This window comes from Melanostigma gelatinosum, assembly GCF_949748355.1.
Source record: "Melanostigma gelatinosum genome assembly, chromosome: 2".
In the NCBI taxonomy this organism is placed as follows: domain Eukaryota; kingdom Metazoa; phylum Chordata; class Actinopteri; order Perciformes; family Zoarcidae; genus Melanostigma; species Melanostigma gelatinosum.
Window position 1 is genome coordinate 19,572,515 of NC_136635.1, and position 14,186 is coordinate 19,586,700.

General features: G+C 42.4%; 2 protein-coding genes across 2 annotated transcripts in view; one reads left to right on the plus strand and one right to left on the minus strand.

The window, feature by feature from the left end:
• Nucleotides 1-3,044, plus strand: part of LOC306792249 (protein TANC1-like) — a gene marked incomplete at its 5' end in the record, with an annotated part of 29,836 nt that extends 26,792 nt beyond the window's left edge. Inside the window, 4 exons of the mRNA XM_079289323.1 lie at nucleotides 6-97; nucleotides 272-418; nucleotides 1,388-1,488; nucleotides 1,646-3,044. Coding sequence (XP_079145449.1) covers nucleotides 6-97; nucleotides 272-418; nucleotides 1,388-1,488; nucleotides 1,646-2,999 — 1,694 coding nt within the window. The 3' untranslated portion in view covers nucleotides 3,000-3,044. The remainder of the gene's footprint in view (nucleotides 1-5; nucleotides 98-271; nucleotides 419-1,387; nucleotides 1,489-1,645) is intronic.
• Nucleotides 3,045-4,976: 1,932 nt separating this feature from the next.
• LOC306792260 (WD repeat, SAM and U-box domain-containing protein 1-like) lies at nucleotides 4,977-13,819 on the minus strand. The gene is made up of 13 exons (XM_079289333.1): nucleotides 13,763-13,819; nucleotides 12,455-12,866; nucleotides 11,854-12,041; nucleotides 11,135-11,221; nucleotides 10,208-10,301; nucleotides 9,498-9,531; nucleotides 9,353-9,393; nucleotides 7,690-7,796; nucleotides 7,497-7,514; nucleotides 7,167-7,193; nucleotides 6,585-6,764; nucleotides 5,309-5,443; nucleotides 4,977-5,158 (listed from the first exon to the last, which is right to left on the minus strand). The coding sequence occupies exons 2-13, from the start codon at nucleotides 12,850-12,852 to the stop codon at nucleotides 5,007-5,009; spliced, it is 1,461 nt and encodes a 486-aa protein (XP_079145459.1). The 5' UTR covers nucleotides 12,853-12,866; nucleotides 13,763-13,819; the 3' UTR covers nucleotides 4,977-5,006.
• Between the last annotated feature and the right edge of the window lie 367 nt (nucleotides 13,820-14,186).

Here is a 14,186-nt window from a genome sequence, read left to right on the forward strand (position 1 = left end):
ATTAGGTCACGCTACGTGGGCTATGGCTTCTTCCAAACCAGACATTCTCCTCATCCTGCTGCAGAAGCTGATGGAGGAGGGGAACATGCTTTACAAGGTATGTTATGGGGAATGTTGTAGACCGTGTGTTGGTGAGGATGCGGCAGAGCCTGCAGCCTTTTGTTTGAATGGACTTGCAACGAGGTGTTTTGTGGATTGGTTGTCAGAAATTGTCTTCTCTCCTCTCCTCTCTGTCCGATTCTTTCTCCCCCTCTTCCTGTGTGTTTCCAAGAAGGGACGAATGAAGGAGGCAGGCCAGCGTTATCAGTATGCCCTGAGGAAGCTACCGCATGAGGGGCAAGGAGAGGAGCTGAAAGGGTTCAAAGACCTGCGGGTCTCCCTCTATCTAAACCTTTCCCGCTGCCGCAGGAAATCCAATGTAAGGCCCACAGCCGTAACCAACTGCTCATGCACTATTTAACACCGGCAGGTTCATTAGAAGCTGAGGGGATGGCAGGAGGGCTGGCAAGGCAAGTTAGATGGTTCCTTAAGATATATAATTTATTTGTATCAACATTAAAAGATAATGTCAGCACCGGTATGGCTCACTGTATAAATACCTCTGCTTTTCAGCTCTAATTTCAGGTCTCCCTGGTAAACAGAATGTACGTGTAAGACCTGGAAGCAGGTGGTGACATAATGAATAACTGCGTGCTGTTAGTGTGGAGATAGATGTGTGTGGCCTGCAGCCAGGTTGGGAACCCACCCCGGTGATGACAGACGTCCTAACAGACTGTGTAAAAATGCCATCCTTAGGGTCACTGTGGCCGATGAATAATGGGGCAGATAATGCGATGTGATAAGGTCACTCTCCCTGGCAGACCAGCGAGCGCACTCTCTTTCCCTGTTATTTACAGTGGATGTGCGAGTGGGCCGGCTAAATCCTCATATTATATCAGAATGCAGGCAGTAAGGGGCCAGCAGAGAGACGACATGATACCGTCATTAAACATTCAGCAGCAATGTTCACAATCCCACATTCAAGGCTGCCATTTTGACCTCACTCTCAAGGACAGAATCACAATGTGCTCGTGTCATTAAAAATTCACCTGAGAGTGATGATGAGAGCAGTAACGAGCCGGTCGAAAAACAAGCAGCTCTCAGTCTGTTTCTCTCTCTGCTCCTGCTCAATAAAAATGATTGCAGCGCGACTTCCGTTTCATTAAAACGGGCTTCGATCTTTTGCAAACACAAACACGATGTTTATTGGAATGGCCTCAGATGTAGATGTAGCCACTAAAAAAAAAATACAGCTCATCATACTTTGGGTTTGATTGATATCGTGCTGCATCTAATACTTGAATTGAAATTCAAATACGAAATGCACTTTTTCTGTCTGAAAACACAGGATTTTGGGATAGCTGAGGAGTTTGCAACAAAAGCCCTGGAACTGAAACCCAGGTCTTATGAAGCGTTTTATGCCCGAGCGCGTGCCAAGAGGAGTAGCAGGTACAACCACATTCAATATGCTATTATTTCAAAGAGTATCATTTTGCTCAATGGAAAGTAATTCTTGCGAGAATCAGCAATTCCTTGGGATGCTACGTCTCTGTCAATTAAGTATTGTTTTTTAAGTTCCTTTGTTCATTTTCTCTGTCCTCCCCAGGCACTTTGCTGCAGCGCTGGCAGACCTCCACGAAGCAGCACGACTCTCCCCGTCCAACCGGGAGATCCGGCGCCTGCTGGTTCGGGTAGAGGAGGAATGCAAACATCATCAGAAGGCATCCAGCAACAACATGGCACAGGGTTACAACAGGGACCCCCACTCCCACCACCATCAGGCCACAGACGAGGAGGCAGACAGCTATTCACAGGGAAGTCTAGAGAGACAAGTCCCCGCGGAGCAGACCGATGCAGAGGAGGAGGAGGAAGAGGAAGCCGAGGAGGCGAGCCTGCAGTGTGGGAAAAGTCCAGAATTTTGGCCCATGAATCCGTACGCTCCAAACAGGACTCTCCCTGGAGGTGTGGCCTTTGTCTTAGCAGACCAATGTTACCCTCAAGAGGAATATGTGCAGAACCAACTTTTTGTGGACTTGCCCGAGCCTGTTCCTGCGATCAACAGGCAGACCCAGAACCAGGGACTCAGCAGGACTCATCAGCACTGCCACTCCCTCCAGTCAGGGAGCAGAGTTGGGGGCAGGCCTCTCTCTCTGTGCGGCCCCTCCAGCCCTCTGCCCGGCAGACATATCTCCACCTCCCTGAGGCCTGCACCGCTGCTTGGTATTGACATCGGCCATGGATTAGTCAACGAACACTCTGGACACAGTCCCACTGAGCTCTATCACCCCATGTCCCCCAACAGCTCCCCCCCACCTGGGCCTCTGCACATGTACCAACCACGCTCCTCCAGGGGCTCTGACAGACTCTCCACCCACTCTGTGGCTCTGGATGGCCTGGCTCTCGCTCTGGGCTCTGGTATGGAGGTCAGAAGGGAGGGCGGTGGAGGAGGAGGGACAGCGGGCTCAAGGGGCTCCAGCTCCAGTCAGGCCTCCAGCGGGAACCTGTCGGACGGCGGCAGGCAGCAGGTGCCGGACGCCCCGTGCCCCATCAAGAGCAGCGGTAGCTTCAAGACAAAGCCGGAGCTAAAGCCCCGGCCTTTCATGGGAGTGATGGACAAATCGGTGCGAGTCCAGGGCCAGCAGACCTCTGGCCTGAGCAGACAGGGGCAGGGAGGGGGGCTGGAGAGTTTCAGTTTGTCAGTAATGGAGTTTCAGGGGTTGAACAATGAGTTCAAACGCGCTTCATTCCAGGAGCAGCTCTCTGGAAGTCAGGCAAACAGCCAGCAGCAAGCTCGGGAGTTTGGAGAGCGGCTCCACCAGCGAGAGGCCAGAGGCACGGCGTCCTCCCAGCTACGCTTCCCCGACGGGCGGCACAGACAGGCGAGCTTAACGAGAGACAACCCTGCTCTGCATATGGCTCCCATCAAGCCCAAGCGCTCGTTTATAGAGTCCAACGTCTGATTATCAAAGCACAGACACAGGCTGTTTTCAACTAACCACGTCCCAAATAAGGTAGCAAGGGAGACTGCTTTGAGAACAGCTCCCTTCCCTGAGCCTGTTTTGTAGAGTTATGCTGCTGCACTGCATTTACAATCTAGAACCAGTGTTCAACTCAGGCTACTATGCTTCTGCTTACATGTCTACAGCTACACTAGTGTATTCAAGAAAAACCAGACATACCTTAAGTAGGGATTCAAAAAAAAGTAATATATTGTCTCAACTTTAAATTTATTATAACAAATATAAAAGTCAGAGAAAGCTTTGTGCACGAAAACAATAAAAAAAAAACTCATGCTATTAGTTGCTGGATATGACCATTTCTATCGTCAAGTGTCTTTTAAAAAACATTTATATTTGTACGGTCTACACTATTTGCAGATTATATATTTCCCTGTAGGTGGTTATCTGTCAGCATTACAGGCTTCAAAAGAAACTGCTTTGTGTGCTTGAGATTCTTTTTCTTGGTACATTTGATATAAAAAGGAGCTGTACAGTTGTTCTTGTCATCATCTAATATTGAATTGATTGCTTCAAGATTCACAGTATGTTATTTATTTTTGCATAGCAGAGAGCATATTCATAAAACGTGTTTATTGGTTTATTGGGATATATAGAGAGAGAGAGAGAACATTTACACGAGCAACAATCGAGGAAAGAAATTCTTAAGAGACTTTGTACACCGCTGTATGTCCATAGTTGTCATATACCCTTTTTAGAGTCATCTATGGATTACAAAATGTTACCACATTATTATTGTGGTAAAATAAAATATCAATGGAGGACTACATTTCTACATCTACTTTTTTCACAGTGTGATCCATAAAATGTGTGTACGGATGGATAAAAGGTTTATTGTACAACCTAAGTCAGCTAAACAGACAATTAATCACGCCATCAAAATAAACCGCTTGTATAAAAATGTGGCCGTTGCAAATTCTCAGTATGGCGGAAATATCTTCATAGATGTCATTCATTTCATTAAATGCTGAATGCTAGCTTGCACAGGAGAGTAAACGCTGAACTACTTTGGCCACGCACCGCTTGTTGTTTTCTGGTTATTCAATCAAAGAAAGGTAACTATTAATATAAGGCCTCCGAATCAATGTTTATTTTGTGTCATTTTAAAGCGATATAAATATCTTTGTAAATACATATTTATAAATACAACTAATTTTAAGATAAACTAATTTGCCTGTTTAAGGTAAGGCTTGTCAAAATGGTAGTCTTTGTTTTTATTTATCTTATCATAAATCAGGAGCCTACAGTGTTTACTTTTTTGTTCTTATGTGGTTTCTATACAGAACTCCTGTTTTTATATTGATTAACAAACCAGTAAACTGGTCATTATCAGCCAAGACAAACCACTCGCCCTGATAGCTGATGGAGGCATTGACATATCATCACTTTTTATTAATACATTCAGACGTGCATGTAGCCACCTGATGAATCTAATAGTCACTCTCTTTTAGCTCTGTTTTTGGTCTCTACCATCTCCTGAGGGAAATATCTGGCTCTTAAACCGATATGGTTCAGTTTCGTTGAACATTATGAGAGAGTGAACCGAAACAGTAAATTTGCAGACCAGAAATCAAAAAATACCTTTAAACTTGCTGTAAAGCTTTGTTATTATAATCATCATGATTACAGCTGCTTTAAAGTAGCGTTCTTCAGGTGGCTTAAGGGAGCACCCCCCTGGGATGCTCATATCGCTCTGCATCTACTTAATGAAACGTTATGGCCATTAAAACGTAACAAACTGAAAGTACATTTTGACTTGTTGCTACAATTCTGCTCCCCAGTGGTTTGAAACGGCAGCTTTACAAATTAATGCAAACAAAGAAGCTGCCACAGTGGGCACATGCCTCATTTGGAACCAAATCATTTGCACCCATCCCTGAAATGCTGTGGTTTCTGTCTACTTTAGGGAAATATTTGGGGGGCACTGTGGATCAAAGGTCTTTTTAGATGCTAGCGGTTGGTCTTCCAGCGGCCAATAGCCATCTTCAGGGTGTGATTAGGGGTGAGCAGAGTCGTGAGTAAAGGGAGGTTGGTCATGGGGCTGGAGCGGTTCTTACTGTTGATCCAGCTATCGATGGCCTCTCTCTCATACGAGTATCCATCTGTTGGCAAATGTCCACAGTTTATTCAAAGTACACAAGCAAATCGTTTCACAGTGAAGAAACACATGACGTTTGAGGTCTCATGAGTTGACTCTGTGGTGTCATTACATGTAAATCATATTAAGTGGAAAAGGTCTGATCTTCGCTTACCGGCAGCAATGACTGGTTCCCTCATCAGCTCTCTGGTGATCGGACACAAGAACTCATCAGGAATGCCTGAACACACTGAATCACTCTTCAGCTCCTCCACCTTCCTCAGGAGTTTACTGCGCAGGCCTACTGACTCTATATACACACACACACACACAAGAGAATAAAGAAATGAGTCAGACGAGAAAAGCTCTCATTAAAATAGAAACCACTGGAGCCTTAAGAGGAACAAACACCAACATAAACAATAATATCAATATCGAGGTTCTGAGCATTTGCTGTTCTTGCGCTTCACACTTTTCACTCTTGGATGGCAAATGTGAGCGTGGGTGAGAGAGAACATGGTGGGAGCGAATCATGTCTGCTGACTGTCTGTCCAACTCAAAGTTGAACACTAAGCAGGCACTCGAGCGCATTTTCATTTGAATGTTGTTGTTTCGGTAACACGGTGTTGCAGAACCTGACTGCCGGAGAAATTAGAAACCTTAATATAAAATTTAGAAAAGAATGATCTCATGAAATAAAAAGACACAAACACAAAGCACTTTGTAGTCTCCCTGATAATCTGACTGGTACGCTTTGTTTCATTTTGTTATGCTGCCTCTTTCGAAGAAAAGCACATTTATTGATTTCACTCCCACCTTTGAAAAATATGCCTGTTTCTCTGTCTTTCACTGCAGTCGATAAAGATGTTGCTACTCAAGGCTGTTCTCCGAGTTAGTTCTGCTAAGAAGGTGGGATTCACGCAACGCTACTAGGAACAGAACAATGTGAACACAAGCTGTCACAGCACTGAAGCTGTGTAAACTGAGGAGTGATTGACAGTCACTGTGGGATGGAAATGACGGCATGGAAATACAACAAACATTTGCTGACAACTACATGACGAATACTGGCCAAGCTGGTAGACTGGCATCCACAGCATAGCACTCCTACTTGAGGCTTGGGGTTCCAAACCCCCCCCCCCCCCCCCCCCCAAAAAAAGGCCAGATCAAATCTGATAAGCTCAAACTTCCTCATTTCAGACATACTTGGGAAAACACAAGAAGCCCTCATGATATTAGTTGTAAATCCACTTCATACCTTATGGGAAATACTGTTTTGGAGATTGGGTTATGTAACTGATGAAGTGATCCAGATTAAAGTCAATACCCATAAGACTGGGTTTATATTCTGACATTGGGGGCAGAAGCCAGCATTATGACTATGACAGAACGAGAGGCTGTTGAAGCGTCATTGCACCCGCTGAGCAGTGTGTGATGTCCGTCTTCCTCACCTATGTGCAGCTCTGACGCCAGCGTTTCCTTGGTGAGACTGAGCAGCTCTGTCCCATCTATGTTGTTGGCCCTGAATTTGTCCATCAAGCCCTCGAGGCCTTCCTCCACCAGCCATGCGGACACATCCCCCTCCGACCAATCGCCGACCAGCAGCTTGGATCGACCCGCTGAGGTTCTCTCTGAGAGGGGGAGTCAATGCGAGGCACTCAGTCCTTGTCCGCTGCAGCGCCTTTTGAAAAATGGCCAAATGCTCTCCATGCAACACTCTCCTGGAATCCTGCTGACTAATTATTGATCAGGGGGGGGGGGGGGGGGGTGGGGGGGGGGCTTGTGCCTAGCATGACTTGTGTACAGAGAGGTATCAATGAATGTCTGGAGGGTTGATTGATATTTTGATTGACACAAAGATGAACCTAAAAGCTGAAAAAGAGCTTGTTTATTATCCAATCCCAATTATGACAGCATTATGTTATTGTTTTGTGCACATATTGCATGAGGGTGGTGTCTCATTTAGGATTTACTGATTACAGGCACCCCAGTGTTCGGCACTATACAGAAAGGATTATTCTCTTGCTTCCTACCTTCACTTGATGTCAGATCAGACCCGTCTAGAAGACACACAAAGGAATAAGGGACCGTAAACATGAGCAATGCGATGCAATCTTTCAGCAAACTTGAGACTGAAGAGTGATTAAGGAAAAGAAAGCCCTCTTGTATACAACAAGTGTGTCTTTCAACGCAAGATGAAACCAGTTTATTACATGACATCTAAACACGGGGACAAAATAATAGAAGCAACTCTGCTTAAGATTCAAGTAGGAACGTACATTTGGAATTGTAAAACCAGCTCCTCTCCTTCAAGTGTACAAATTAATTGAATTAATAATTTAAAATGTAAAAATAAAACGAACCTGGTAATGACTTCCCGCCTTTCCATTGGACACAGGTTCAATAAAGGAGAAAGACAAAACTAATTGATTACACGACAAAACAAATCATCAAAACATAGATGTGAGTCTATTGGAGTGATAGTGTGTGTGTGTGTGTGTGTGTGTGTGTGTGTGTGTGTGTGTGTGTGTGTGTGTGTGTGTGTGTGTTTCCCACCACGGTCACTGCACCCATCCTCCAGCCTCCAGATGTTTACAGTCTTATCCATAGATCCTGTAGCGAGAAGTGGTGAAGTTGGAGAGAAGCAACATGCCGTCACGTATCTGCAGCAGAGGACAGTAATCAGCTGAACGTTAACAATGAGGTGTAACTTTCTCTGTATAATGACAGAAAAAATTAGCAAAAGGACTAGAATTGTTTCCATAGACATTTACCAATCAAAGGACATATCTTAGTCTTAATGTCTAATCTAAAATGGAACACGTCTGTCTGCATGTCCTTCTTTGCACTAGTATCAGTCAAAAAGTCTTGAGAGGAAACTGAAGCGGGAAATGTAAAAGTAAGTTGCAAGGAGGAACTTTAAAGATAATAGTGATTCTGTGAGAATCTGATCCTCAAGCAGGTATATTCAAAGCATTCAGAAACTGAAGCCAAAACTGCAGCTGTGAAGCCCCTACCTGAGGATCTGAGGCTGCAGTTTGGCTTTTACAGGGTTAAAAGGTGGGCACTACAGTTCAACACCAGACCTAAATATGTGCAATATATGCAAAGGCTCTCCACCAGAGAGCCAATTCAGTGAGCTTACCACATAAAAGGCTGCAGTGAAGATCTAAATAAGGATTAAAATGACATTTTCAGGAGATTCAAGAAAGTCAAAGCAGCGTTAATTAATGAGGACAATCTCTCAGAGACTTAAGCTGGATTGCTCAAACATTTGATCCACAAAAGCCAGTTGACTTCAATCAATGTCTTTAAAAACCTCCAATGAGAACTTGGAGAAAGGAACCAACACTGTTATATTGTCACTTGGTCTAAAGTCGAATGAGTTTCCTGGAGGCATTTCATCAAGTTGTGATTTACTTTTTCTTTTCTTTTTGCCATTTATCCACTTTCTCTTAACTTGCCTCATCTACTTCCACTTCAGATAGTGGTTTTCCAAAAGGACTTACATTTGCCCCGCTGAAAGGAAGTGAGCTTTTTGCCTTTCATTCACAGGTGGCTGGGTGGACTTAAATAGCTTGAGTGTGATCATACAGCTGTGGCTTATGTGTACGTGTATGTGTCGGGGAAGAGACGCAGCGACAGCAGACCTACCTTTTCCTAAAAATTATAAATGTATGTTTTGTGACCACACTGGGTTATAATATGTGCTGCTTTCCCTACAAGTGAGATATTGTTGTAACCGAGTGGTCAGATGTCGAAATCTGACTTTTACTTCTGATGTTTTATATAACTGAACAATTTGTGGCATCAATACCGAATAAAACCAGTTTGGAAATATCTCAATGTGACGTCTCATCATATTTGTCAATTAATCTTCAAGAAAACAAAATAATTCCAGAAATGCATTGCAAAGCATCTTGCAGTGGATGAGCATACATGTTTAATTTAGTGTTGTACCCAAAAAACACAAATATAATTTTGATCAAATGTTTCTTAAATGTTCTAGAATAACCACAATACCTCAATATAAGATGTAGTCAAGATATAAATATATGAAAGATTATATAAGAGTATATAATACAAAACTATAGATAAGATATTCCGTCTGGTAAGATGAGAGAGAAATTAATGTATTTATCCCGGGACTTCATGCTGATATTCAATGAGAAAATCCACTCAAGAAAACGTACCCACATCAACATAAGTGAGTATTTACCTCTCGTGCTGCTTCAGTGTGTAAAGCAAAACTGCATTCTTCTGTAAACAGACAAAACAATATACAATCATTGTGTTGTGAATGGAGTCGTTCATAACATAACCTGGTACTAACTCGTAAATGAATACAAATGAGAGGAACTTACAGCATCATAGACTGTGACAGTTTTGTCCACAGAGCTGAAGGAAAAAAAGATAAAACTGTAACTATGTGAGCAATATTTTAAATAACATCAGCATCATGTTCAGGTCCACATTCACTCATTGAGGAATAAAGCAATCTATGTCTCCCTTCAGTGGTTCCACTGTAGTATTGCACTCTTATAGTTGTGTCAGTGGTGGTCTGCTGTTAAATCCAGGCAAATAATCTATATTGTACATCAATCTCTTGATCCTAAATAGATCCAGACATGAATATTGATCGATGCAAGATCAAGAGGTTGACTTTCCAGCCGTCAGAAATGATCAAAATGTGTCTGTTAAAGGCCCATCAAATACAATTTTGTGTATAATTTGCTCAACTGCTGACCGTTTCTCAAAATGTATACCAAAATATTTGAGATGTTTTATTATATTCAAGGTAGCCATTGGTTTAAAATGTACCGGTATGTGAAACTTGCTTGAAGTAGACAATACTTCAGCATTCTGTCTGCTTGTTTTGTCAGAATTAGTTTTGTTAATATTGTGTGATGTTGTTTGCACAGGGCCAGACTGAAAACATTGGCTAAAATCAGTTTAAAAAGCAGCTTTGGAAAATGGTTGTCAGAAATGTATTAAGTATATATAATCTGTATTAAGAGGCTAAAACATCCAAAGTTACCACTACGCTTCGCTAAAAGCCTCTTAACGCTCCTACCCAGACACAAGCAGCTGCCCATCTGAGGAGTAGGCACAGGAGAGGACCGGGGCCGACTGGCCCGTTAAGGTGTGCAGGAGCTGCATCTTATAGCCTACGAGAGAGAAACAACAGCTATAGTTACGCACGCACACACACACACACACACCATATTACAGGTGGTGGAGAAAGGCGTCACAAATGAGTCACTAAGAACAGAAAGGAAATAGAAAGGGAGCTGTTAAATGTTGAAATTTGAGAAAATGCAAGCTGCAAAATCTGTGCACACATAAGCACTTAGCAGCATGACCACCTCTGGCAGCTACTCTGGGTTAGTTTTAAATAAAATGTAGTTGTATTTGGCAGCACCAGTGATTTTGTCTTGATATACTGACGCTGACATACGGTGAACAAAAACACTTTTGATTTTGCTCCCTTTTTTTCAACAAGCTCAAATTAAAGATCTAAGACTTTTTCTACGTGTGCACAAAAGGCTGGTTTCACTCATGTGTGCACAAATTAAATTAAAATCTTTGTTAGTGGCACTCCTTTGCCAAGATAATCCAGCTACCTGACAGGTGTGGCATATCAAGATGCAGATGAAACAGCTCACTAACAGGGATTTTAAAACATTTGTGGAGACATTTTTGAGAGAAATTAATATTTTGCGTGCATAGAAAAAGTCTTAGATCTTTTATTTCAACTTGTGAAAAATGTGAGCAAAAAGCAACAAAAGCGTTGCGATATTTCCGTTAAAACCAGCTACACAAATGAAGGGTTGTGCCTCTGAGGGCTGTAATCAGAGTTGATACAGAAACTGCAGACATCAATATTCAGCCAGGTTTACAATCTGAGCTGATCGGAGGTTGAAGCTACGACTGAAACGATCACACCAGCTAGAGAGAAATCTTCCGGTCCGCAAAGATAAGTAAAGATAAGTCCCTCTACCTCCAGGGATGAACTTGTTAATGGTCCAGATCTTCAGGAGACTGTCTTGCCCACAGGACGCCAAACGAAACTGCACGACTTGACCGCCTAAAAAGACAAAAACAAACAAATAATACTGCGTGATACTAAACAAGTCACAGACTACATTCAATCTGTCACACACGACAATCAGTCTGTGGATGTTGTTGTCCCTCACAGCGAAATATAGATGACTATCTTCATCTTCTATAAAGGGATTTGGTAGAAGAATGTGACAGTATGTACTGTAACTCGGCGACGTGCATATTTTAATTGAAACCCAACTGATATTATCAGCCAAAACTGGCTTATTAGAGATGTAAGGATATCAGTATATGTTGGCAGATATGAAAAAGGAAATTGCCGTATTTTCTTAATCATAGCTTAATATTAGCATATTTATATATTTATAGTTATAAATATGAATTTAATTTCTAGTAAATAACTGGTCAAAATTAAATGTTGACGCATCTCATGTTGAGTTTCATATTTGATCAAATGTTTCATTGTTATCATATCATGCCTCTGTACATATCTTATTGACAATCTTATTTGATGGATTCTGATCAAAAATACTAGAGTTTATAAGAAAAATAAAATGTGTATTTTATGATATCTTGACTCCCAAATGCTGCCAGAAACACCAGACTAAGCCGCGTGTGTCACAGAGTAGAAGATAAACATGCAGCAATGGTCGTCACCACTGAGGATGCTGGGAGCGAAGGTGCAGCAGGTGACCCCCAGGTCGTGGGCGTTTTTCTCTGCATGGAGCTGGTTCATGTCCAGGTCCCACAGACGCAGGTCTCCGTAGGTGGAGCCGGTCATGAACACCTGACTGCAGGGGCTGAAGGAGCAGGCTACCATTGTCGTGTCACGCACTGCTCCGGTCCTTCACAAACACAACCGACAAGCAGCTGCATCAGCAGGCACATCGATTATTGTCATTGTTCAAGCAGAGTAACACATGGGACTGGTTGCTGGCAGGAAAGTGCAAATATTAAGTCATGCAACTGCAAACAGTGGTGTGAGGGGAGTTGTTAGCACTGAGGGTTCAGCTCTCTTTGTCAAGATATGAGAGAGACTTGTACTATATAGTATATCTGTATGAATAGGCCTGCAATTACCAATGTATCTTCATTATCATTTATTCTGCTGAATGCTTTTTCCAATGAATCTATAAATCATTAAGTCCATAAAATGTCATAACAGAGTGAATTAGAAAACCAAACCTACGCAAATTAATTTTATGTTGATTGACTGTTGTTTCAGCTCTATAAAAATGTAAGCCAGTGTCAAATGTACCTGCGCAGCTGTTTGGAGGGGAAATCCCACAGAGCCAAAGTGCCATCGGACGCTCCAGAAACCAGGTGGGCAGAGTCAGGAGAGAGCGCGCAGATCCTCACTGGACTACGACCAGGATGCTCCAGGATGGCCTCGATCTCACCCGTGACGGTGGACCAAACCATTGTGGTGGCGTCGGTCGAACATGAGGCCAAGAACTGTCCGCAGGCGCTGAAGCAACAGCAGTGGACGCCGTATCCGTGTCCTGACAGGGGTGAGAAGGGCAGCTCGGAGAAGTCGCGGGTGTTGTATATCCTGAGGGTTTTGTCCCCGGAGCATGTGGCAAACAGATTGCCAGCGAAGGCACACCAGTTGACATCATCTCGATGGTCTTGTAAAGTGCAAATCAGAGATGTCATTTGTAGAGCCGGTCCTGAAGTTCACACAGAAAGGAATGAGAGAAGTCAAAAATATGCAGAAGGGAGGGTCCATTTCAATTATAATACATGATGCACTAATGTGTACATCGCTTGAGTGTTGTATTAGCATCAAATATACTTGATAATAGCAACTATTATTTCAGAGTCATGTACATATTATTATAATTTATATTACTGCATTTAAGTATTGATGATTTAATGTGTACATTGCTTTAATATGGCAGCTGGTAAAGTTACCGTTTAAATTACAATAAACAGTACCATAGCTTGTCAATTTATTTTCGGCAAAAAATGAATACATCATCATTTATTTATATAAATATCATAGAAAAGTAGTGGTTTAAAAAGTACAATGTTCCCTTTTGAAATGCAGTGGAGTACAAGCATACAGCAGCAGAAAAGGCGACCAGTCAAGTAAGGTACAATTATCTCAAAATTGCACTTAAATGTAACGTTACTTAGTTACGTTCCTCCTCTGTAAACGATCCTTTTTCTACCACAGGGACGAGGAACCTTTTGAGGAACTCGCTGCTCGGCTCATTCATATTGAACACACCATGAAACAATACAAATACATATCGTTAGCCTTGTTTATTAAGTCTATGAAATAAACATTTGTTTGGCTGTCAAACCACCTCACCAACAGACCAAGAACAACTAGCAGACAAAAGACAGGAAACCCACAGGGACGCTGTTGCTGTGGAGACTGTTGCTAACGTTTAAGCTAACATCTCAAGCACAGCCGAGAGGCAACTTCATGTTATAAAGTCAAGTATTGTTCAGAAGCGGGAAACAAACTGTGACAATAAACATCCCAACAAGCAAACTCAGACGGTAAATGACTATAATAGAAACGTAAGATACGTCTAACTACAGCAGCGTACCTTACCTGTCTCCGTCCTGTTGTCCCTTCAGTTCAATGTTGTTTACTTCCTCATCGAACAGCTGACCGTGACGCGTTGCCGGTTACGTAACCCGGAAGTCAGCACTAAGTGGTGAGCACATTTGAGTATTTCCATTATCTGCTAATTGTACTCCACTAAAATTAAAACATATTTTACGTCTTCCACTGCATTTATTGATCATATGTGTTACTAGTTACTTTGCAGATTAATAATACAAATATAATCAACAAATAAAATATGACGTATTGTTATACTTTAAAACAAAGGGAAGGTGAGGGGGGGAAATGCATACTTTGAGGAAAATACTTTTGTGCATTTGCTAAAGTAAGTTTTGAATGTAGGACTGTTACAGAGTATTTCTACACTGGGGTATTGCTACATACAATATCTGAGTACTTCTGTGGTTGA